This window comes from Globicephala melas, chromosome 9 (genome assembly GCF_963455315.2).
Source record: "Globicephala melas chromosome 9, mGloMel1.2, whole genome shotgun sequence".
Taxonomy (NCBI): domain Eukaryota; kingdom Metazoa; phylum Chordata; class Mammalia; order Artiodactyla; family Delphinidae; genus Globicephala; species Globicephala melas.
This window is the reverse complement of record NC_083322.1, coordinates 15,735,128-15,762,566: the sequence shown is the minus strand read 5'-3', so window position 1 is coordinate 15,762,566 and position 27,439 is coordinate 15,735,128. Positions and strand designations below refer to the sequence as shown.

General features: G+C 40.0%; 1 protein-coding gene across 5 annotated transcripts in view; it reads right to left on the bottom strand.

Moving 5' to 3' along the window:
* Positions 1-27,439, bottom strand: part of DGKI (diacylglycerol kinase iota) — a 459,796-nt gene that overhangs the window by 53,415 nt on the left and 378,942 nt on the right. For all 5 annotated transcript variants that reach the window (XR_009565254.1, XR_009565255.1, XM_060305263.1 and 2 more), the window contains 2 exons: positions 27,149-27,274; positions 7,088-7,113 (listed from right to left, as the gene is read on the bottom strand). Coding sequence is in view for 3 of the 5 variants with exons in the window: in XM_060305263.1 (XP_060161246.1) it covers positions 7,088-7,113; positions 27,149-27,274 (152 nt within the window). In the remaining 2 variants the exon portion in view is untranslated. The remainder of the gene's footprint in view (positions 1-7,087; positions 7,114-27,148; positions 27,275-27,439) is intronic.

Below are 27,439 nucleotides of genomic sequence, written 5' to 3'. Positions count from 1 at the left end.
AAATCTGTCATTGAAATTTTCCCCACAAAGGGAATGCCAGCCCCAGATAACTTTACTGATGGGATCTTCTAAGATATTCCAGAAATAGATAACAAGTGTTATACAAAGTCTTCCAGATGTTAGGAAATGAGGAGATGCTTTCCAATTCATTTTATGAAGCTATGAACATTATACATGCACTATACTATAAAAAAGAAAAATTAAAAGCCAATCACACTCAGGAATATGGAAGTAAAATTCTAAGTAGAATATTAGTAAGCTGAACCCACCAATATATAAAGGAGATAAATGTAATAACCAATTTGAACTCATCTCATGCATATAATAGTGGTTTCTACTAAAAAATCAATCAGTGAAGTGCACCATAGTAAAAGACCCAATGAGAAAAAGCATATTATCATCTCAAAAGATGAAAAAAAATTCAGTAAAATTCAATACCTGTTGAATTTAACAAATTTGAATGAAGGGGAAAATCCTTAAAGGTCTATCCACGGAACAACCACACCACCAACACCATGACTACCTGCCAGTGACCTTCACAAGTAATGGTGACTTGTGGATGGCACTGACTTGGAGGTCAGGAACAAGGCAATACTGCTATCTCTACCTGTATTTGATATGATACCGAGTGTTCTAACTGGCACAGAAAGAATGAGAAAATGCTCATACAGAGCACAATGACTGGAAAAGATGAAACAGAATTCTCAGGAAAATACTTTCCTCACAAAAGGACCCTTTAGATAAAGTTTATGAATATAAAAGATTAGCAGGGATCTTGATTCAAGATTTTGAAACAAGATTCTAAGTCAATTGCCTTTTAATATGCCAACAATGTTCACTTAGAAAATATAATTTTAAAATATAAAATATCACTAAAATGTTAATACTTAGGAATATATTTAACAAAAGATGGCCAAAACCTTCACGAAAAAAATTATAAAACTCTGTTGATAGGCATTTTAAAAGATTAGTTAAAAAAATTAAATGTAAAGAGATGTGGTTTGAGATGAAAAGACTCATTATCATAAAAATATCAATTCTCTTTATACTCATGTATAGATTCATGCAATTGCCATGAAAATTGCAACACAAAACTTGATAAGCTGATTCTAAAATTTATATGAAGAAGCAAAAGTTCACATACAATCAAGACACTCTTGAGGAACAACAAATTTTAGGTATCTCCCAGATATTAAGATTTCTACCAAAGTTACAGCAATTAAAACAACATGGTATTGTACAGAAATAGACATATGGATAAATAAAGCAGAAAAGGGAATCTGGAAACCCACAAATATGGAGAGACAGAACAGGCTTTGCAAGTCAGTGAAGGAAAGTCCCCGTTTGAAAAGATAAACCACAAACTGGAGAAAATTTGCAACACATATAGTCAACACAAATTTTTTACCTAGAATACATTAAACTGTTTATGAATCACTGAGAAAAAACAACCCACTGGGGAAAAATGGGCAAAGGAAATGAAGAATTACATAGAAAAGTAAACACAAATGACCTACAAATATATGAAAAATGCTCAATCTGATATGTAATTATTTAATGCAAATTAAAATCACAAGATACCATTTGACATTCCCACCAAACTGGCTAAAAATTTTAATCAGTTAATATCAAGTGTTGGCAAAGGTGGATTATTAGGAACTCTTACTGCAGTTGGGAGTATAAATTAGAGTGATCACTTTGGAAAACAGTTTGTCATTATGTGATCAATTAAATATGTGTATAACCTACCACCTAACTATGCCATTGCCAGGTTTAAACCCTAGAGAAATTCTTGCAAATGGACACCAGGAGGAGTTATGAAAAAGAATGTCCATAATATTGTTTGCAATAGCAAAAAGAACAAAAACAAACAAAGAAAGAAACCCTGGAGCCTACCTAAACATTCATCAGCAGAATTTGGGTATATAAATTGCTATATATTCATACAACAGAACACTATACAACATGAAAAATTGATGAAATGAATATGATGCTCATCAACAAGGATAAATTACAAAAGCATTATTCTGTAACAAAGGAAGCAAATCACAGAAGAGTTTGCAAAATAATTCAATTTATAAAAGTTCAAAATAAGCAAAACTATATACATACATATATGGAATACAAATATAAAATATATATTTATACACACACATATATCCATAGGTGAAATATGCATACGTGTAGTAAAATGATGAAAAGAAACAAGGAAATTTTTAACAAAAAAGGCAGAATAGTAGCTATCCCCATAGGAGAGGGAAGAGAATGTAATCAGAAAGGCAATCATGAAGCTTCCAGATTACTACAAATATCTTATTGTTTAGACTGGGGGCTGGGTACACAGTAGTTCCTTTGGTTATAATTTAACCTGAGCAGATAAATTTTATACATTTTTATGAATATTTCTATTTCAGTAAATGTATATATACATATATATTTATACTAGAGAGAAATATGAAACTATGGTATTTGAGCCAGAGACAGCCACTGATGTATTAAAGAGCTTTAGGCCACTCTACAATGCGTTTCCCTGCACAACCCACTGCAAAGAAAAACTGCCTCGAATCCTGACAGTGGCTCGTCCTTGGGGACTTACACTGGTGATCATGGCTGTTACAGTTTTTATCTCCAGATAGCCTCCACTCGCATTCTTGTTCATTGTGTTACTGTTGCAACAGAAGAACTACCATATAAAGTGAGAAAGAACCATTTTTACCAACAACAGGTCTACGGGCTAGGACAGGAGAGGGATACCTGCTTCAGACATGCCAGGGGGAATCAGATTGTTGGCATTTCCTCTCAATTAATGTCTTCTACTTTGTAAGTGAACAGACATTGGTTGGAAGCTGACCCTCTGTCAGTGCCCCAGCACAGAGGCGTTCTGAGAGGCCGTAAAGCAAGCAAGCTAAGAGGACAAGACAGAGTCTGAGAGCTCAGAGCAGGCAAAGCAGCCTGGGAACCCAGCAGACGTGGCTCCAGGGGCAATAGGCAGTAAATGCAGAGGAAACCTGTAGGACAGGGCAATTCATCACCATCAAGCTTCTCTTCTGACAAGGAGTAGGACTTTGGCTTCCAGCTGTAACATTAAAATGTAACGTTCCCCCTGGGAGTTCGCATGGGGGGCTTCCCTGAAGCTTCAGTTTCACTCAGCTAATTATGAGAGAATGTGACATTGGTATTTACTTTTTCTACGGGGACAAATCATTCTCAGCAGGAGGGAGAAGTTGTTATTTTTGGTCTGTTTTGTTTTGTCATTAAAAGGAAATTACTCACACAGTAGTAAATAACCTCTTGTTAGAGGGAAATTTTTTTCTTTCTGTAATTCTATCAATTCACCTGAATGCTGACAGTCACTTCTTTTGTTTTCTGGGGACACGGTGGGTAAATGATCAAGGGTGGAGTGTTAGAACTGGGTTTGAAAATTAACTCTACCACTAACTAGCTGTGTGATCTTCAGCAAGTTATGTAAGTACTGTGAGTTTCCCCCACCAAAAACTGAGGAGAACCAATTTACTGTGTAGTGTGCTTTGTTAAAGATGAAATGATGTAGCTGAAACACTTCAGCACAGTGTCTCTGCACAAGAAGCACTCAGTAAATTTTAGCCTTTATTCTTAATGACTCTGATACTCTATGATAAAAATAGAAACATTCTACATTTCACTTATGCCTTATGTCATCAATTTCCCATATCTAATGACCCCGTATCTAACCAGAAACTGTCCCTTTACTTTGTCACTACAGGCTGAATTGTGTATTAACCATTTTACTCCTCCTCACCCAGATATAAAAAGGCTTCCAATAAAATTTAATATTTAATGATAATGTTGAAAGAAACATTTTTCACACCCCTTCGCCTCCCCAGCACATCTTTTAACTTGTCAAAGGCAGTATGTAATGCTGAGCAAACATCATCATAAACACATACTTCCTCATCCACTGCTGACATCAACAGCATTATGTTCAGGGTGCTTTTAACAAATTGGAAAGTGATTTCACAATTGAACTCATAACAATCCCATGAGGTAGGCAGGGTAAATACGAATAGCCTCACTTTACAGGTGAGGAAACTGAAACTAAGAGGGAAAATAAGGCCACGATATCCAAGCACATTTTCCATGAAAGGATAATCTGAGGGGATCGAGAAGGTCAGGGTTATTGGACTTTGGAAAATTAGATTTTCTCAAGAATGAAGTCTGTTCTGGGGATAGCCAACGTGACCAGTCAGAGAGAGAAATAGGATCACTGGTGGAAAGCAAACAAAATAGAAAGGCAAGAGGCACAGAGCTTTCTTTTCCAATTTCACAATCCATTTGCCCAATGTGCATCGAGTTTTCTACCCATAACTTTGAGAAAGCAAAAATGCTACTTCTTACCTCTCTTACAAGTACACTGCAATGTCATTATTGTATACAAACACAAGTTTGATGACATGATACTCAAGGTTTTATGCTAACCACAGCAAACATGAACACTTTAAAATGTATAAACATAAGAAAACACATTTTAAGTACTAAGAGAAAATCCTGGTGATAAAAAAAGGAAAAGAATATTTTTCCAAGGATACATGGGCTAGAAGATATGAAAATTAGGTAAGATTAGGTCAGTCAGCATTATAATTTTATATTACATATTTGAATCATTTTTGGAAGTTGCAGAATCAACGTTTTGAAGCCATGAAAATGTAAAAGCCCTCTAATTTGGATAATGTTTCTTTAACTAATCACACACACCCACTTCCTAAAATAATCGATTCTGAAGTGCCGTTAATACTGAACAAGTCTTCCGGGTAGTTGTCACCGTTCACGACTCCCCAGGACATTGACACTGCTTGCTGATAGCCCATAACCCTTAAGAAGTCCTAGTGGACTACAGAATTGTAATTCAGAAGCCCATCCCCCTTTATTCTGGAATGGGAGATTAAGTTCTTACAGACAGGAAGGCAAATGCAAACAAAGGTCATTAAAGGAAACCCCAGTTCAAAATAAAAACCAAACACAAGTTTCTGGTTTATCATTTGAACCGGAAAAATCCAAGGACCTCTAAATATGCAATAAAAAACCTAGTCAATACCAACATCGATGAGCACAATAGCATATAACAGTAGGTCATCATTAGGTGGGTGATGCCCAATTCTGACTCAATAGGCCTGAACATAATTTCCCCTGTGATTTTTCATAGAACATGATACAACTTCATTCCAACACTGGGAGAGACTTTATGATACGGCAGCAGAACAGGCCTACTTAAAAACTCCACCTCTCTAGGTATTCAATTAATGAACATCTTTTGAATGTTTGCTATTTGTTGGGATCTGTATCAAAGAACTCACAGTCTAGCAGGGGAGACAGGTAAATCAAGCAACAAAGTTTTAAGTTAAATTCTAGAATGAAGAAAAATACGCGATGCAATGTTAAGTAGGGCAGAAAGCTCTCACGGATGATGAGATGATTAACCACGCCTCAAATGGTAAGTATAAATTGTCTATGGCAAAAAGAAGGAGTGACTTCTGTCAGAACAGCCTGGCTAAAAGCAGGGAAACATGATAAACGTGCTGAGTTTCAGAAGTTAGATGTAGTGCCGCATGGCTAGAGCACAGAGCATAGAGGCAAGGGGAAAGATGCCCAAAGAAGCAGTGAGCAGTAGAGGAAGATAAAGAGTCCATCACTTAGGACTTTCTAGTCCATGTTTAAGTTCAGTATTGGAAAGATGAATACAATTATTGGTCTATTGAAAAGATTTCATCCTACAGGCAATGGGAGTAGATGTTTACCATAATCAGTTTGGTGATATGTAGGTATACAGTGAAATAAAAGAAGGAATTCTAGAGGTATGACTATCAGTTAGAAGACAATTTTAAAAGTCCAAGTAAGATATGGAGTGGCCCTAAATGAAAGGAATGGGGATGGAAAAGAAAACAGAGGTAAAAGAAGTATAAAAAACAAGAGTTGATAGAATTTAGTGGCCAGGTAGCAATGGGAGGGTGAAGAGGAAAGCTTAAAACAGCTGTCTTTTTTTTTTCATTTTAAACTTGTTTGGCTAAATAGATAATGGTGCCTTAGCTGAATTAGGGATAGCATGAAGTGGAATGTCAGTGGTACTCTTAGAGTCCTGGCTTATCCCTCTTTTATAAAAGATTCATCGAATTTCACTTTGTATTGCAGTACGTATGTGTCATTTCACTGCCCCCTTCCCCAAAAGGGGACCCATCAAGCTCCTTGAGGGAAAAAGTTCTGTGTCACACATCACATTGTCCCTGCACATAGCTCCATATAGCATATTTGTATAACATGATTATATAACATAACTGACCCATTGTAAACACTTAATAAAACATTTCTGAGTGACTGACTGAATATATGTACAACCCCAAACCTTAGATGTGACAAAACTACATATTTTATCCTGTGAATAAAACAGCCATCTCTTAAAATGCAAGTAACTCACCTCAACTACTACCAGTTTCAGACTCATAACATTCTCTGCAAATCTCAGTGTCCACTCTGGAAGGGACTTTTGGAAATATCTACTACAAATCCCCACTTTAAAGGTGAAATCTGTGACTCAGAGAAGTTACATGACCAGCCAAAAGTCACACAGAGTACAGCTGACGCTTGAACAACACGAGTTTGAACTGGCAGGTCCACTTATATGAGGAATTTTTTTCAATAGTAAAAACTACAGCACTACAGGAACCGCCGTTGGCTGAATCTGCCAATATGGAGGAACTGCAGATATGAAGGGCCAACTCTAAGTTACACACAAATTTTTGACTGCATGGAGGGTGCCCCCAGCCCCTGCATTGTTCAAGGGTTAACTGTATCTGGAGATGGGACAGAAATCAGAATACGTTAAGCTTTGAAATATTGGTCAACCAGAATAGTTGTAACAGATTTGAAGATAATACAAGACATCAGATTTAGCTAGAATGCATTAAGTTTTTAAAAGCACTTCATATTGTGCACTAAAAAACACAAGGCAAACATCTTAAAGACATTTTCTTAAATAATTCTTCCCTCTGACAATGAAATGCAAGGACCACAGCTCAACTTTTAGTTCTGAATTAGTATAAGTAAGACAGATTCTTACCGTGATCTTCTGAAGAGACTGGTGACCTAAAATGAGATAATAAGCATGATAAATCCTTTGTATGTGACACTGATAATTATAGGTACAACAATGATCAAGAATAAGCTCATAGAAATTACACCCCCAAAATTCAGTTAAATAGAAATTCAGTATAGTAGTAGATGGTGTAATTGATGTGTTGGTTGTATGGTATATTCCAATTAATAACTCCCAAAGCTTACCTGGATTGGTTGAGTGGTAGATGTTATTAAAATAGTCTATAGTCTATTAGCATGGTGATGTAAGACTGAAACAAATTAAACTGTCTGGATTTATCACACACAATAAAAGAACTCACAGAAATGTGGTGATGGATGAAATCCTGTGAGGTCACTGGTGCTGAAAGCCAGGCCTCCATAGAAAATACCAGGGATGTAAATAAGTACTAGATTACGTGTCTGTACGTAAAAAAGAAATCTACTTGGACAATAAAAAATGAGACAGAAGAGAAATGGCATGTGCCCTTATCAATGTTGCTTTTCGCTTCCACTCACTGTGGAATTTAATGTTTCAGTGAGTATGATGTAGACCCTCTACGTGTTGGCCTTATGTCTCTAAACCTGTGAGAGTCAGGCAGGAGGGCAACCATTGGGATCTCATAGAACTTCTACAAAGTGATAACTTCTGCATATCATTTGAGCCTCAGGTCCAATTACAATATTAAGATACCAACGGATCATCATATCAACCCCTTTCACAATAATGACCTTCTTTTCTTTCTCGGCTATTAATTGAGTTACTTTGAGCAATACAGACACAACTTTGTTGATGAATTCCCCTCAAGTTTGAAAGATACAGTCTTGACTACTGACTCATGCTTTTCTTGGGAGAAAGAGAGATGCATAATACTGCATTCAGAGGTGTTAGAATTTTGAAGGGAAAGGCAAGAAACCAGGAGGGAGGGGTCCTCTCCTCTAAATGATGGGCCTGCTGGAGTCCATAGCAGGGAGATGACCAAAGGCAAATGCATGAGTTTGGTAGTAAAGCTACCAAACTTTATATAACTGATATTTATATGTAGTCATAATATAACTAATATTTATGTGACATGATGACAAACGTTGGGGCAAGAATGATTCAGTGAGTGCATAGTGGTTGAAGGACAATTCTAGCTACTTTGGGATGCCTGATACCACTTTACTTCATCTACTGATCAGAAATATTTTTGTCCATTATGTGAACAAACAGTACAGTATAAAGACACAGGAATAATGGTGAGACAGCCTTGAACTTCCATTGGATGGCAAAGTGAAATCATTTCAACCTTATAGGTCTCTTCAAGTAGACTTCTGTGTGTGAAAACTACAGAGTGTCCCCAGATCTGGTGGAGAGAAAACTGGCATCTGAGTGGTAGACACGGGAGCAGGGGGAGGGAACCTGACATAATAACTTAGGAGGGAACCTAAGTCATCACTGTGGTGTTGGCTGCTTGAGAAACGCTGCTGGGCCTTCTCACGTGGAGCTGATCTATCCTCTCCCTGGAGTCCCCCTATTTCACACTTTCACACACCAGTCTTCCCACTAGGTTGTGAGCTTCTTGGAAACTAGGACCATGTCTTGTTTAGAACATAGTGGGTCCCTGATTAAAATGTATTAGATTGCATTAATTTCAGCACCACACACTAGAGTTCAGACTCAGACACACTCTGGAGCTCCTCAGAAATCACCATGTCACCTTAAAACCACGTTTGAGTTTGCCAGCTCCTAGGTCAGCTGTGAGGGAAGGGTCTAGGGAATGACCTGAAGCTCCAAATTAGTGACAGCATGGACACTCTCAGAGCCAAAAGACATCCTGTGCCCCCTGCAACAGAGATGACCACCATCAAACAAAGGGGAGGAGGGAGCTGAACAGAGGTGAAATGAGATTGACATGTACACACACTACTACATTTAAAATGGAGAACCAACAAGGACCTACTGTAGAGCACAGGTAACTCAATATTCTGTACTAACCTAAATGGGAAAAGAATTCGAAAAGAACAGATACATGTATAGGTATAAATGAATCACTTTGCTGTGCACCTGAAACTAATACAACATTGTTTATCAGCTCTACTCCAATATAAAATAAAAATTAAAAAAAAATTAGAGAATTTTTTAAGTTGCAGAGGGCATGAAAAAAGAGTCAGCAACAAGGAAATATCTTCACTCCTGGTGTTTTCTGATGGGAAGGAAGCAAAGCATGTCTTGGGTGTTTTGCAATTAATTTCTCACAGAGCTATAGGAATAAAGGAAAATCCATGCCAATGGACCACTAAATGTCTCAGGTGGAAGGCCAGTGAGGGTTTTTGCTGCCTTTCTGTAAAAGCAAAGCACTAATATTAAATCTGAAAAATTCCAGATGGCTCCTTGAGAGCCCCAAGGGGATGCCTTCTGCGGTATGTCCAGGCAGTGGGGAAGAACTATTGATTTCAGACTGTTTTCTAAGGATTAGTCATGTTGAGTTTCTGTGTTGAATGTCTCCCACACGCCTGGGTTTGTGGAATTTTAAGACATATGGAGTATTTCAATCCTCACTCAGTATTTCACCTTTCACTGGAGCGAGTCACTAAATTATTCCACTGAGACATGCACATCATCCATTATTGCTGGAAATGGGCATAAAAAGTTTTCTGGAACTTAGCTCAGGAGAGAAGAAATATCATGAAATCAGCAGTATAAGTTATTTTTACAACAGAGAGGTTGAATCCCTGGAAGAGATAATGTTCCTTAACCTGACAACAAAGGAAGGAAAGAAAGCTCACTGCTTATTCCTCCCACTGCACCTGAAAGACTTGTGGCTTTGTCCCAGCCTGTTCATTTCTCCTCCACATACACTTTATCTTGGAGAACCTATCTGCTCTCACAATGCAGACTATTACTTCACTAGCGCTCAAATAGCTCCAGGATTTAGCGTTTTCCTCCTCACTTCTTTCCTCATCCCTAGTCTTTTATTATGGGCTACAGGATATTTATACTTGATTTTGCTTTGTTTTATTGGTTTCGGTATTGTTTTACATTTTTATTTACATTCATTCAAATTCAGCAAAGACAACGAAAACAAAAACTCAAGACCCGCCTTTAAAAATCTCTCTCCTATTTAATTGACCCCGAATAATTATTATTCAGATTTGAATCTTTCCCTTTATGTTGGTTCAAACCTGAATAATAATTATTACTTGAGACCCTTTTAAGTACCAGGCACCGTACCAAGTGATGTGGATCAAAAAAGAAACAAGATATCAATTTCAAGGAACTCATAATCTAGTGAAGGAGGAAAATATGTAAACAAGTGATTATATTATAATGAAAAAATGGAATAATCAAAACGTGTATGAGTAAAGGGGTAGCACAGAACAGAGGGAGACCAATTCTCTTCCAACAAAAGTAAAAGGTGGCTTCATAAAGCAAGAACCGTCTGAGCTGGGCTTTGAAGGATAAGTAGAAGCCTATTAAGTACGAAAAAAGAACTCCAGGTGGTGGCAACAGGCATATGAAATAGGGGTAGAGACAGGAAATTTCATAACATGTTATCAGATATACAAGCAACTCAGTGTTGCTCAAATATAAAGGAGTCATAAACATCAGGACTAAAGGCAGAGGAGGGAGGGGCATTTCATGTAGGAGCTGAGGGGCCAATTTGAAGTGCTTGTCATTTACCTTCTAAGCTACACAGAGCAAAGTTCTGAAGCAGAGAAGTCACACGTTCTCACCTGTGCTTTTGCTTGGGCAGCTGTAGCGAGCAGACTACAAAACAGCAAGAATAAAGGCAGAAGACAAGCTACAGACTAGTATCGCAAAACTGCCACGTTAGTATCTCCGCTCTTTTTCAATCCTTTTTGAAATCCATGGAAAATAACAAGGAGAATAAGAAACAGAAAAGGAAATATCATCTTTGGCTAAACTAGAAGATGTCCCTAAACTGAAATTATTATATATGAAGAAGAGCAGCTAAAGTATAGTAAAATTGGACCAAGTTTCAGGGAGACAGAGTGTTTCAATCTTAACTGAGGAGACATGAGCTACATCACGGACCACAAAACCTATGACGGAAAGCCCTCCGCTCTGAGCCATTCAGGAGCAGAATCAAACCCTGGAGGAGAGAGCTGCTAAGAAAGAGTCTGAAGACAAAAGATTCAAAGTCAAGCTTCCGGAAACACACCAACCCACTATCCCTAATTATCCATCCAAACTAGCGGTTCTGAAAATAACTCACCCAATACAAATATGGGTAATGAACAAAAAGGAACCATCATGACATTTACACAAAAATACCCAGAGAAGAGAGCAGGACAAGGATCTTCTGAAAAACAAAACTCAGGCTGAGAACATCCTAAAAAGATGATGGCACGAAGCAGCGGTGGCGCAGTGGTTGGGAGTCCGCCTGCCGATGCAGGGGACACGGGTTTGTGCCCCGGTCTGGGAAGATCCCACATGCCGCGGAGCGGCTGGGCCCGTGAGCCATGGCCGCTGAGCCTGCGCGTCCGGAGCCTGTGCTCTGCGACGGGAGAGGCCACGACAGTGAGAGGCCCGCGTACCGCAAAAAAAAAAAAAAAGTTAACAAATCTCCATGAAATGGATAAATGGAATAAGGAAAGGAAGGGAGGAAGGAAGAAAACGAGGGAAGGAAACAGAGTCTCTGTGAACAGAAACTTAAAGAAGAAACAAAATGGTCAAAAAAATAGCTAAAAGACGACAGCGGAGGCAAACAGCAAAGGTTTGCCCAGATCTCTGAACTATTAAGTTATAGAAAAAACCCGCGGGCTTTCCCACAGTATCACCACTGCAGTGGGAAAAAAGGGATTAAGGGGAAGTGAATAACAATTAAAACTATATTAAGTAAGAATCCATTCATTTATTCATCCCTTCAAATATCTGCTTTGTGGAAGTGTTTTGCTTTTTAACCACTTTGATTTACTTTTCTATCATTTTAATTGGAACACTTGCTAGTGAAAGTCCCCTTCCCAATTGATTGAATATCCATACTTTTCTTTCCTTTTAAATGAAGGCAAGACTTCTCCAGCTAGGATACACATGGGAACTTGAAAATAAGGGAAGCCTCAGGAAAATAAGACACCATTTTTAAATGGGGAATTATAAAATTTAACTGGTAAAATATTATTTTTATGCTGAAACAGGCACAGCCACATTATGGATCCCAAAGCAAAAGTTGCTTGAATTCTTAAAGCAATAAAGTTAAAAAAAAAAAATTTTGTGTTTGAGACAGTCAGCTTCAGGCATGTCTCCAAGGTCCCCAAGGGAATGAGTTTGTTCTCCTCTGTTCCCATGGAAAAGACAGAAAATATGAAATTATCCACTTAAATACAGCTATAACATCCTGGAATGAATTATTTTATAAGATTAAGGTACGCAGATATCAAGAATCTGAGGGAATGAGACGCAGAGTACACATCAGCTGCGGCTACTGTATTGGACAGCACTGCTTCTAGACCTTGTCATCACTAAGACACAAGGAACGTCTAAGAAACACAAAAACGGTTGTGTAGATTGCCTTCCATCAGCATGTTTCCCTTCAAAGCCTCTAATCTTTCCAGTAGATCAATCACAAGGCTGAAGGACACTGAAAAACGTGCCCAGTGTTCTACCAGCAATGTCGTAACAATAAGAGCACAAGAGTGTCCTAGTTAGGAGAGTGAAAGTCTTTAAGAAATATTGCACTACTTGCGATGTTTTACTGTTTTCAATCAATAAACCTAGAACGGAGATGATGGGCATCATGACTAGTTCAGCCTTTATGAGGTGGTGAAATGCTTTGCAATACATTTTAGATACGGGCATTTTCTTGGCAGCCTCCATGAAATCTCCAAGCTCTTCCTAACACAATACCTCCTTTAAAAAAAAATAATTTTTATTGGAGTATAGTTGCTTTACAATGTTGTGTTAGTTTCTACTGTACAGCAAAGCGAATTAGCTATACGTATACATATATCCCCTCTTTTTTGGATTTCCTTCACATTGAGGTCACCACAGAGCACTGAGTAGAGTTCCCTGAGCTCTACAGTAGGTTCTCATTTGTTATCTATTTTATACATAGGACCAATAGTGTATATATGTCAATCCCCATCTCCGAATTCATCCCACCCACCCCCTTTCCCCCCACCTTGGTGTCCATATATTTGTTCTCTACCTCTGTGTCTCTATTTCTGCTTTGCAAATAAGATCGCCTATACCATTTTTCTAGATTCCACATACATGCATTAATATACGATATTTGTTTTTCTCCTTCTGACTTACTTCACTCTGTATGACAGTCTCTAGGTCCACCCACATCTCTCTTTTTTTATTTGAGTAATACTGTCCTGACTCTACTTTTTTTAAGCCTCTATAAAATATTTTGCTTTTATTTTTTTCATCTCATGGCTTTAATTCAATAGCATCCATGGCTTTCCCACTTGGCCCTTCCTTGGACTATCTGTATAATTCCCTCCCTTGGACAGAGAGAGGTCAATAGACTATCCATTTTACATATTCTTTCCTAAAAATAGATTAGATGAATACTGGGGACCCACCTATATGGGTCTGTTACTTTTTGGAGAGAATCACCCACAAATGAGTGTTAATCTCCTTCCCCAGTGTCCCCAACACATATACCCTCCACTGAGATTTTCTAAACCACCTCCTGGTGGGGAGTTGGCAACCAAAGGGGCCACCACATAGAAGTGAGCTTGGAATAAAAATACAGGACAGGTGTAAGAGGCACCTGAATAGGCGCAAAAGCAGAGATTCATATTCTGAAAATACTTAGCCACGGATTATTTCTATAAGACTGTGGATGGGGGAGGGAGCTCGGAGATATTCATACCAACACACAGGCCTGGTTGGAGGAACCAAGGCCCCTCATTTCCTGGTTACCATCATGCAATTAAAAGAGAAAACACAGGAGGAATGGCAGGGTGGTCTAGAAGCTGTGCTACCTCTAGACTCCACCTGGCACACTGCAAATAAACCATCCTTGGCTGCAAAGTCCTTGTGAACAAGGTTGTCCATGACCACACACTGAAAGCAACTCTCTCTACATATATTTCACCAATTTGTCTTGTCATGCCTAACATTCCTCTTTTACCCTCTGTTTTTGTTTTTTTGTTTTTTTTTTGTGGTATGCAGGCCTCTCACTGTTGTGGCCTCTCCTGTTGCAGAGCACAGGCTCCAGACGCGCAGGCTCAGCGGCCATGGCTTACGGGCCCAGCCGCTCCGCGGCATGTGGGATCCTCTCGGACCGGGGCACGAACCCGTGTCCCCTGCATCGGCAGGCGGACTCTCAACCACTGCGCCACCAGGGAAGCCCTCTCCTCTAGTTTTGCAGATGAGGACCACATCCAAAACACTACTTTCTATAAGCACAGGGTGGATCATACAACCTACTCAGGAAGAGACAGAGAAGCATCTGGTTTCTAGCTTTATATCAACTCTGAATGTTGTTTCCCTCTCTCCTTTGTCATTCTACTTTCACTTCTTCTTCCCTCTCCTGACCACAGCCCTGAAAGTTCCCTGGGCTCATCTCATCCACCTTTCTTACACTTTGGTGAAAGCCAGCATCTCTGTACACACAGCCTCCCATCATGTGCTGATGCACCTGCTCCTACTGAAGAAAATCAAGGACATTTAGGCCTGGGCAGAGTTCCCCAGGTTGGACTCTGTTTCCTGCCTGGACCATTATTTCTAGTTGTCTGTTAACAAACTCTTGAGTAATGTCTCAAGTGGAAACTGATTTCCCAGCTGGACATCCCTTCCAGGCACATTTCAAGGGTCCACACACCACTGCTGAAAAAACACCATCTTTGTTTTGCATCTGTTTTACCTTGCACTGATGAAGCTACAGAAATTCAATTTATTTCCTGAAACTGTTGACGGACAAAGAACTTTCATTTAAGTCAAGCCAGCCAGGGGATGATTTAACATGGTCTCAAAGCATGGCTGTAGGTAATCATCTCTGGGCAACAGGCTTCTCCCTTGAGCTTCCCTCAAGGATATGCATTGCCTAAGGACTGCTATGCCCAACCTATGACATCATTTTGAGGGCCTGAGGGAGCAACAGCGGGATCACAGATCTAGCTGACATCTTCACCACCATCAGTCCAGGCCCTAAGCATCTCTAACTGGATAAAATAGAACCAGAAATCCCTTAGCACTGAGAACCTCCATCAACTATACAATCCTCTCTGTTTGCTTTTCCTCCCTCTATTATGAATATTGCTATTAAGACGACGAACAAAGCACATACAGTAAGGGAGCAGGCGAGTATGAGAGCAAAAGAGATGAAAGGTACAGGAACCACACAAAGTGGCATTGAAATGAGAGAAAGACAAACACATTCTCTATTCAAGTGGTCACAGACCCATTCAGGGATTGCCAAACAGCCTCAAAGGTAACATTCACCACCAACAGAAGGGAGGGTTGTGGAAAGAGAGAGATGGGCATTTGTGTGGAGGTAGGGAAATAAGTTCCAGAACTCAAATAATAGAGGCTGCTTGGGGAGTTCTTCATTTGATGTAAATTTCCTCTAATTCTGTTCATATTCATAATGTCCTATTAAGACTCTCCTATCCAAATATACACCCGATGATCCCAACGTGAGCTGTACTTGAAATATCCTTTTTAATAAGTTCCTGTGTTTAGTTATATTTGGTGTTTTGCAGACAGCACTGTTTTACCACTAGCCTGTATGATTCAGTTTCTTCTATACACCCTCCTTAATCAGTCTGCAGAGTGAGGAAGAAACTCCCAACGCCCTTTGAGCTTGAAATTTTACTGCCACCTACTATTCATCCCTAAGAACTGCAACCAAATGAGGGGAAGGAGTTTCTTTGAAATGCATGGTTAGAGGAGAAACGGACAAAAGTGGGCGTCAGCTACAAGAAGAAAGAGATTTTTAAAAAAGAGAGATGACCTGGAAGAACCTAATACAGACCAAGTTCATTAAACATGAAAAACTGACCATCACACTTTTTATTATGTAAAATATGAACACTCCTGGGAAATATTTTAACCTTTTGAAGATGTAAAAACAACAAAAAAATTGTGCATCAGACATTGTACAATCATGCAGAAAAGAAACAGATGTGATAGTTCATATTACAAATCGGTCTTTGCAATATAGTTGCCTGCCTAATTTCTAAAAAGGGATTAAAGGAATGTTATTCTAAAATCTGATCAAGGAAGATATACCTGCAGAGACCTGGTGGGGAGTATAATATCTTTTAGAAAGAGCTGCTGGCTTTAGGCTAATGACTCTGGGAGACCTGGCCAACAACTGCTGTTAAGACGCAATCCATCTGGAGTTTTGTAAGTGGGGACTTTTTTTTTTTTTTTTAAGCATAAATTGAAACAGGAAGCTCTAAATTGTGAGGGCAAGTCACATGAGTGCTACGTTCAGTATTAACACAAGAAACTTATACAAAAGGCCATCTCACATATCACATGATTCAGGATAGGCAATATCTACTTTGTGGAACCAAGGCAACTGAGCAAGGGCTTACCCCCAGCTAATTATTTTTATGAAATGCAATACTGATTTTTGAATCCAGCATTGGAAAATGGAAGAAAAAACAGGCTGGTGTGGGAGCTGCTTTGGCCCTTCTCCTGAAGATAACTATAATATAGTCCAGAAGTTTTCCTATCAAAATCTCCTCCTACCTAACCCACTTCTCAGAAGAGGGAATTCATGTTCAAAACACTGGCATGGGAAACAAAATCTAAAACAAAGTCTCTCTCTGCCCAACTCTTGTGTGTCCAAGGAAGGTGCAGTTTCTAAGTGATATATTATAAACAACCCAAAACAGGAAAGGAGCTCTAAGAGAAAATGATAAATTGATGCAAATAAGTCATGGTACAAGAAGTGAAAACGGGCTCCACAGACTCTTTGAGAACAACTCAGTTAATCCAATGTTTGAATATTAAGCACTCCTACATGCTTAGTTATAACATGTGGCGGATACTGAACTTAGAACATTCCCACTTAGAAATCTCCCACTTTCAAGGAGATTCCAAGGGGGCTATCGGGTGAGGCCACCATTAAAGAGAGCACTGGAGGAAGTCGTAAAGTAATGTCTGTTGTCGTAGTTGCTCTTATGCTTGGTGATCAGCTCAAGAGCTAGAAAAGTTCGGAAAAGGGAAAACGTGGTCCCCATTTCCCTGAATTCCAAGTACAATGTAGCTTCTCTACATTGTAGAGCTATGCCTAACCCTGGTCTCTTCGGGGTTGTGGGTTCAGAGGTCCCCAGAGGTTTCAGAGAGAAGTTCCACTCTGCACAACCTCCCATTTCCAAGAGTGATAAACGCACCCCCTTCACATCCCTGACCCCACACCTGAGCACACCAGGCGATAACTGGTCAGTATCTCTCCAACCTGAGACTCACAGGCAAATACTTTTGGAAGGATTTCAAAATTATCCTTCACCCTTTAAATCAATTTAATCAAATGATTCACACTGAGACCGACACACTGAGAAAACAAGAGGTTTGGTGGGAGTTTGAGAAAAAAGCAAAAGAATGGACGGGTTATTTTGGAGATGAGTGGTTAGAGAGGCTGTCAGGAGACAGCTGACACCTTGAAACAGACCTCCGAACACTGAATGCACTGGGCTCTGAGGAAGTGGGGTGAATGGGACGAGGAACAGAGGGCCAGGACACAGAGGCTCACTTGCTCTCCCCAGCACTGTCTCACTGGTGTTCCCTGAAGGCCCGGTCCCCTCTGCAGAGGTAGGGAGGTGGGAAAGAGGGAGCCAGGAGTGAGCTGATTTCTCAGTGACCTTACGAGGAGATGAGGGCAGCCTCTGAGGGGTTAGTCCCAGGACCAGTGTTGGAGAGAGGACTGACATGCAGAAATACTTTATGTCACAGGCAGATGCACCAAAGTCATATTTAGGAGAAACTACAGCCTCTTCTCTGATTGTTAGAGCGAGAATCCTGACGGGCACCCTTATAAAGTGGCAATCTGTGGGAAAGAGAAGTTGCCTCCCACCTTCCCTTCCATTGCCAAAACCTGCCATGGAAGCCCAGTGATGGGGCATGTGTCGAGGACCATGGTCCGCAGGTGGGATCCTCTAGAAGTGACATGACAGGACACTTAGCTTTGCATATTTGCCCCCTTTTGGAAAGGAAGGGAAATCATTGTTGGAGCCCACAGGAGCTGTGGGCGCTTTCCTGATGGCAGGGACATTGCAAGCATTCCCAGGGGATGGTTCTTGTCACCCTTGACTAAATTTTAATCCTGTTGTTTAAAAAAACTGGGCCCTCAAGGAGAGACGCGGCATCATTTTGTGGAACTAACATTCCCTGCATCTATGCCAACTTTTTCTAGCTTGAATCCCATCCAACATACCCTACATCCCTATTTTCCAAACTGATGAGATTTCAATGTCAAGTCCTCAAGGAAGATCCAGCCACTGTTTCAAGGAAGAGGGGACTGACCGCACAGAAATGGATTGTACTGTGACCCTGCGCCAGCACAGGGCTGCTCCCAGGGGACACGACAGAGGAATACGAGGGGTTCTCCTGTGTGTCCAAGCCTCCACTTGTAGCACAGCCACTGAAAACAAAACAAAACAATTCCCGTTCCTATATTGGCATAACAATACTCACTCTAACTTCCCCAGTGCAGAGGGAGATGGAGTTATTTTCCCCATTTTAGAATGGTGCTTAAGTGATTTTGTTACACAAGACTCTTGTTACTTCTGACCTGCTTTCCTTAATGCCCTAAGGCAGAGCGTGTTGTTGGAAGGAAATAGAAATCTCTTCTGTTTTGTTTTTAAAGAAGACTCAATAATTTCCTAAGAGGCCCTTTCCACTGCTCTCTACCTATTAGGAAACTCAAGAAAAGTGCTTTTCTACACAAATTGTCCCCATACTTCCTAATGCTCTGGCTTTGCCTTGTCTCCTTTAGTTGGAAATCTGAGAATTCTGTTCCATCCACAAAATCTTGATGGTTTACGGTTCCCCACATACCAAGTTTCTTCCCCTCCATCCAAAGAACATCCAAAACCTCTTCAAGGACTAAACTTCACTAACACAACCAAAATAATCCAGAGATACATGGGAGACACGCTAACATCTCACTGCATAGGCTTCTAGAAACAATTTTTCCTCCCCCCTCCCCTCCCCCCACCACTGTGCTCATCAACAGGGCACCTACAACCGCTAATACCCACCAGAGTTACCTGCTCGCTTGTAAAATAGCAAGGGTTCCCTGAGTCAGGGATTCAGTGCATCTTTATTATTTAATATGTTAATTCCCTGGATCAAACTGAAGAGCAATTATAGAAAGAACAGAGCAAAATTTCTCATTAATTATTTTGCCCACATAAAGGGACATAGTATCATTATGTGCTTGGCTAGACAGGACAATGACTGGGGGTGAGTTAGGGAAAAAAGAAGAAAGGAAGATACATGTCAGCTAAATGGCATTTTTCCAGCTTGAGCGATTAGCCAGGGAGAGCAAGATTTAGACTAGTCATGCAAGGGACCGTCTCTATCCTGAGAGCGCTGATTTCATCTCTAAGATATATTCCAGCAAAACCTGTTTCCACTAAGAGGATTAATTTTCTCCGTCTTATCTGATTGTGATGCTCGAAGGATATTTCCACAACCAAAATCACGGCCCAATAGTCTGTCTTCCTTTTGACAACCTGGAGCTTCGACAACAAGCGCAATTAACCGTTTTTTTTAGAGTCAGGCCATCACCTAACGTTCCAAGAAGAAACTGGGCAAAGGAAATAGCTGGAGACAAGAGAGGCATGAAGCTATTACTCCTATGTTCAGTCCAGAACTTCTGAGTTTTGGGAAGAGGTGAATTTCAGGGCTATCTTCTTGATAGGATGGTTCAGAATTATAGATTACACTAAAAAAGGTCAATGTTTCAGTTTAAAGTATTGTTAGGTGTTTTGAATATCCCTAAGTAACTTGCCAGGTTGTACAGACATCCTTAAATACACATTAGGTAGAGTGATGTGCAACTGTCATGGAGTACTGAATTATTTGAGAGGTATTTCTGGTGATATAATGATGAAAAGCAGATACCTGTTTATGGGCAAAAGTTGAAGAAAATAAGCATAGGGCCCTTAAAAAGCCTCTTTTTTTTCTTAGTGGCTTGTGTTTGCATTAATTCTTTAAATATTCATCCTTTTCATATAAAAATAAAAAAGTAAAATCTGGAGAAAGCAGCAAATTCTCTTTCCTCTTGTTTCCAGAACACTCTACGCATATATCCATTATAGCACTTATCAGAGGGAACTATAATAATTGGTTTATTATTTCCCCTCTGAATATAAGTTCTTCAAAGACAATAATTTCTCATTTAGTTTTACATCGTCAATGCCTAGGTATATGGATTGCTTCTACCTAGAAGGTGCGGAATACATATTTTCTCAATAAATTAATGACTAACTGAATGGCTCAACCCATTTCTTAGATTCTAGTGAAGTCATAAATCAGACCAGATACATTATAGTTCAATTTTTTATAACTCTGTCTCTTGTTAGAGAGAGAAATACTCCACTGATCATAAAAATCCATCAACCCTGCTTAAGCTAAGCAGGTAACAGATACCTGAGTACACAGATGTCTGGACTGAATGTCTGCCTTTGGTGGTTCCCTACACTGTCTCCCCAGTGTCTTAATTCAGTGGCAAGATCTTTTATTTTTACCTGTGTGACCTTCACCTTAGGTCTTCTAGGCTCAGGACTTGGAGATACTAAGAACATGTGCATTTTTTCCTTTTCTTTTTCTTTTGGGGGTTTTGCACAAACCACAAAACATAAGAATTAGAAAAGATTATTTTTATTCATAAACTAAACAATGCCTTGCAGTCCCTTTACCTGTTTTCCCTTAACCCAGAGGTTCAGAGGTAAGTTCAGAGGTAGGTCTGTCCTTTCCTCAAAGAGGACTTGGAAAGAATATACTAGAGTTTTCACTCAGTGCCTTTTTTTTTTTTATCTCATAGATCATAAAGTTGGGAAAAGTCTTCCTTTGGAATCAGATTCTGTCTGCTAAAATTTTAGTTAATTACTTCCTTATGAATCTCCTGCCCAAATGAAATATAGTCGTTATGAATTGTGGTGCTTCAATTAATGATGAGAGCGAATGTCTTTCCAGAAACATGTTATTTTAGTAGCACTTTCTTAGACACTGAAAACTTTTTTTTTAACTTAAAGACAAATTCCTTATGGTCCTAGCAGTAACAGTGTGAGTCAACTACTTCTCTCCAATTTATTTCAAAATTCTTTCTTAAAGATTGTTTCTGGGGCTTCCCGGGTTAAGAATCCACCTGCCAATACAGGGGACATGGGTTCAAGCCCTGGTCCGGGAAGATCCCACATGCCGCAGAGCATCTAAGCCTGTGTGCCACAACTACTGAGCCTGCGCTCTAGAGCCCCCGAGCCACAACTACTGAGCTTGCATGCCACAACTACTGAAGCCCGTGTGCCTAGAGCCCGTGCTCTGCAACAAGAGAAGCCACTGCAATGAGGAGCCCCTGCACTACAATGAAGAGTAGCCCCCGCTCACTGCAACTAGGGAAAGCCCGAGCGCAGCAACAAAGATCCAATGCAGTCAAAAATAAATAAATAAATATATTTTGTAAAAATATTGTTTTTATTGTGTTCATAGGATTTGAAGATCCTATATGTGTTGTATATCCTTCTTTGGAATTGTAGTCTCCCCTAGAGGACCTGTGTATAAGTAGACAGTACACACATACACACACAGACATGGAAAAGCTACATATATTAGAATCAAGCCATCACCTAAAGTTCCAAAAAAGAAACTGGGTAAAGGAAATAGCTGAAGACAAGAGAAAAATGAAGCTATTACAGATACATACATAATATATATATATTATACATATGTATGTATGTCTCCATGAGTTCTGAATCCTGAGTCAACCAATCGCGGATCGTGTACCAAGTTTAGGATCCACAGTTGGCCGAATTTGCAGATATGGATCTGCAAATACAGAGCTTTGACCATGGGACTTGAGCATCCATTGATTTTGGTCCTGGAACCGATTCCCCACAGATACCAAGGTACGGCTCTATAAATCTTTCTTTAAAAATTGTAATGTATCTAAATGGAATTTTAATATAAATGTAACCAGTGCCAGTAATAACAGAAATCTACTTCATTCTGTTTGTTCATTCTGTCTGCTCTCCCTGAAGTAGGAGGGAGGCTGATGAATCTTAGAAGCTAAAGTTAAAACTATGAGAAAACCCTGAGGAGCCGTGCTCCCCTCTCCGGGGGACTGGGGGGGTAGGTTGGGTCAGTTAGAGTTTAGAGGGGAAAGGTGTCTTGAGCAGATGCTGACTGGGTGCCATGGAGGAAGAATGAGCTGGAAAAGCACTGGCGTTGCATTCCTTTCTATCTCCTGTATTTTAAAATTAACCTTCTCAGAATTTTGTCTCTTATTTACCTTTCGAAAGAACCAGTTTTTAAAAATTTTATTCTTGGTTAATCATTTATTTTGTCTGTTTTATTCCCCTTGTCATTGATTTCTATCTTTATTATTTCTCTTCACTCTTGTTTCTTTGTTCTCTACTCTGAGTCTTTATCCAGTTTATCAAATTGAATGCTTTATTTGTATGGAATCATTTTTCTCTTAATAAATGATTTAGAGTCATAAATCATTCTGTGAATACCACTTCTGTTATTTCCTGCAAATTCTGATAAACAGTATTTTCAGTTCTAAGAATTTAAAATTTCCCTTTGATTTTTTTATAGAATTGTTTAGCCTGGTGAACAAGATGTTAAAATTGAACTTTTACTATCTCCAAGTTGACTGGGGCTTTAAGGCTGAAAGCAATAGATGCTATAGTTGTACCTAGAATATTACAATACTTCTTCAGGTCCCTTCACATACTGATTCTTAAATATTCCTAATGGGAAAGTAAATTGTGCAACATGGACCAAAGTTGAAACTGTATAGGGGCTTCCCTGGTGGTCTGGTGGTAAAGAATCCACCTTCTTGGGACTTCCCGTTGGCAGTGGTTAAGAATCTACCTGCCAATGCAGGGGACACGGGTTCGAGCCCTGGTCCGGGAAGATCCTACATGCCCCAGAGCAACTAAGCCCGTGAGCCACAACTACTGAGCCTGTGCTCTAGAGCTCACGAGACACAACTACTGAAACCTTGCACCACAACTACTGAAGCCTGCGTGCCTAGAGCCCATGCTCCACAACAAGGGAAGCCACCACAATGAGAAGCCTGCACACCGAAACGAAGAGTAGCCCCTGCTCGCCACAATTAGAGAAAGCCCACACACAGCAACGAAGACCCAATGCAGCCAAACATAAATAAATAAATACATCTATTAAAAAAAAAAAAAAGATTCCACCTTCCAATGCAGAGGACATGGGTTGGATCCCTGGTTGGGGAACTAAGATCCCACATGCCGCAGGGCAACTGAGCCTGCACCACAACCACTGAGCTTGCATGCGTCAACTAGAGCCCACGTGCCACAAAACTACAAGGCACATGCGCTCTGAAACCCGCGCACCACAACTACAGAGAGAGAAAACCCACATGCCACAACTAGAGAGAAGCCTGCATGCCACAACTACAGGGCCCACGTGCCCTGGAGCCCGCGACGCCACAACTAGAGAGAAGTCCATGCACCTCAACAAAGAACCGGGGCACAGCAACAAAAATAGATCCCACATGCCTCAACAAAGATCCTGCAGCCGCAACTAAGACCCAACGCAGCCAAAAATAAATAAATAAATAAAAAATTTTTAAAAATGTTGAAACTGTATATACACCCTATGACACAGGTGGACACACGCAAAATGTTCACTGTATTTTTAAATAATAAAATATTAGAAATCAATATCTAAATGGAGGAATAAGTCACGGCATATTTGTATAACACAATATTCTATACCAAATTAAATGATTTAAAATCTACACACATCCACGTAACCAAGGAGGACTCTATGAGGCCGTCCCAGGACAGACCCCTCCCCCATATCTTCTGCTGTAGCTCCTCTCTGAAGTACCTAGATAATAGTATCTGATGCATATTTCCAGACTTTTCCAGATGTTAAAACCACCACCAAATGGAATAAATTAACTACTTGGTGATCATGAGCAAGGAGCCCCACAGACCTTCCGGTGCCTAAGAATTGATCACCATCAACCAATCAGAGAACTGTGCACAAGCTGGTCACATCCCCTGAGACCCCCTCTCCCCTACCTTGCCTTTAAAAATGCTTTGCTGAAACCCTTCGGGGAGTTTGGGTCTTCTGGGCATAAGCCACCAATTCTCCTTGCTTGGCCCTGCAATAAACTTTTCTCTGCTCCAAACTCTGACGTTTCAGTTGTTTGGCCTTACTGTGCATTGGGCACACAAACTTGCATTCCGTAACATCGATATGAATGGATTTTAAACATTTGATGTTGCATGAAGTGGCAAATTCTAAAAGCGTATGCACTGTTCAATACAGGTGATGAAAAGTAAAAAGATAACACAAAACAAAAAACCCCATAAAACAATATATATTTTTATGCTACTGTCTGTTGCTATGGATAGAAAGATTTAATGCAAGTAATAACATAAAACAATAACATGATATTTCAGTGTTGTTGGCACATTAGTATTTACTTGTGGGTAAATTTGCAGCTGTACATATTTAATGTGCATATGTAGTCTTCCTACACTGTAGAATTTTTCACCTTACAAATGCTTACAAAGAGAGATACCAAAGTAAACCTTTCTTGGGCCCTGGGACTCTGGGCACCCTGCCTTTGCACTGGCCCTTCAGGAAAACAGTGCAGTATGGCAGAGTCAGAAGTCAAGCAGACCTCACTCAAACCACAGTTATCTTGGGTGACCTAAGATGAATATTTTAAACTCTATGAGCTTCAGTTCATTCATCTGTTAAGCAATGTGAGATTTAAAAGTTGTTGAAAGATTTAAGGGTAATTTAACCATAGTGCAAAGCACGTAGCAGGTATCAATACCAGCTATTACTGACCTTATTATACATTACATATCTGTATAAAATATATAGTATTACATAATTCCATTGTTCTATAACTGCAATTATACGTATGTGTATCAAAGATGCTCTCTGAAGTAATAAATAAAGAGATGTTCTTCCTAAAGGAATTAATGAACACACACACACAAAAATTTTCAGAATTAATAGACAAACTGGGTAAGGTAGAGTATGTAAATGATTTAAAGCAACCATTTTATTTTGTTCGTACATTCTGTGAGTCAAAGGTTCAGACAGAGCCCAGCGGGGACAACTTGTCTCTGTTACACAGTATCTGGAGGTTCAGCTGGAAAGACTCAAAGCTAGAAGTGAATGTTTGTTTTCTAAGTTACTTGACAGAAAAATGTTTTAAAAAGGAGTCAGCTGCTCTAGTGCATTTGAGGCATAAGGTAGTATAAATATCCAGGAAAACTAGTAGCTGCCAGTGGAAGCTCAAGGAAATATGAAGAGGAATTCCTAAAAGGATAATATAACCCGAATAAAAAATAAGAGTTGATTTTGAGAAAGGGTTTTCAGAACTTGACTATTATATAAAACGGTACATTTATCTGTGATTCTTGGAAAGAATAGTTAACTGTCTTAGAAACAATCTCACGTATCATGATATATATGTTAACATACTATACACAGAAAAATCAGGGCATAGGAAACTAGATTGAGCTCACGTGCCTGAGCTTTTGTTTCCACTTTTGGAAACAGCCTGTATATAAGAATAACTCAATCACTCCTCTGGTTTGTCTAGTCTTAATTTCTATTTCTATGGCTAATTAAAACCCTAATTTTCAAATAAACCTGCCCAAAGCTAGATGGTCACTTTTTTAGCTGTCAGTGGGTGGCTGGCTCAGCCTGGTTCACCAGCCTCAATTCCACATACAAAAGAAATGAAAAAAAATGCCCTGAATTGTAAGCAATCAAATTGCCATCGGAAACTAACAACGCGGTTTAATTAAAAAGGAAAATCCATAGTAATTCATTTTCTCCTTTCCACTCTTCACACACAGAATAAGAGGTAGTACAGAGAAGCAATTAAAATGAAATCACCTTTTGCCCTTGGGGTGTCTGAGTAGAACCTTTACCACCAAAATAATTAGCTTCAGATTTCTCTTTTTCCTCCCCTTTCACACCGAAATTGCTTTCGGTCTTAGAAACAATGCATTGCCCTGCCTCTTCTGTTAACCCTAGACTTCTAAGAATCTCAATCATCTTGTTATTTTGTAAAGATGGTAAGACTGCATAGTTACAAGGCCACTGTCCCTATTCGATTAGGACCTTGAATCGGACTGGGAACCAGCCTGATCTCACGAATTACAACGAACTTATACAACCTCTGAGATGGGGTGACTGGACTGGAGTCAAACAGTGGGTGCACATGACTGTGTCCATGACCACAGGGTGCACCTTGAAGCTGCTTCTGCAAGGAGGGGTGACAGGAGGGAGGATTCTCGGGACACGAGTGTACCAACACTGTTGCAAAACTCAGTACCCATCCCTCAGATGAAAGCACACCCACTCTCCTGACCTTTGAACAAATGCTGCATCATTTACCCAGAGAGACTACAAGACTGCACCGCAGCCATCAAAACCACCTGGCAATATTACACATCACAGCCAGAGGCTCAGAACCGGAGACGCATGAAACTGACCTGTCACAGCACATCACAATCTTCACACAAATGAAACACTCTGCATCACTTCCAAACTACTCATGTCACTCTCATGCATGTCCTCACAGTATGGCAAACACAGGGGCATCTGGTAAACACTGGGTTCCAGTAAAGCAAACCCTGGTGAGGTTCAGAGTAGTTGTAGGTCCGTATGCAAGGTCTCACTGAGGCTCGGGAACAAGAGAAATGGAAAGCGAGGCTCCACTGGGAGCTTCGGGGTGAGGAAAAGGGAGCAAGGTGAACAGGGTGACACAATCAGGAGACAGCTGGAGCACCACTGAGAAGAGAATCCTTCCCATTGGCTAGTACCCCACAGAATCCTCTCCCAGCAACCCCAGTGGTACACAGGACAAGAGACAGAAAGAGCTCTTACTGTAGCACTCGGGAGTGGCTGAAATCTTTCAGATCTGAGTCTTCTTCGTAATACGGAGTTATCATTCCCAGCCCACTGTCACTCAGCATGCGTTTCCGGAGGGCAGGATTCCACCAGTCTGTCATTCTGGGAGGGAGGAGAAGGGCAGCAGACATTCAAGGTCAGCCACAGGACTTAGTCTGCTCTTTCTCAGGATGATTCTTGTCTCCAAATGTGAGGACGGAAGTGAATCTTTATTGGGTATTTACGAGGTATTTCACCCTTATTAGTCCGTTTAATTTTCTCAACCAT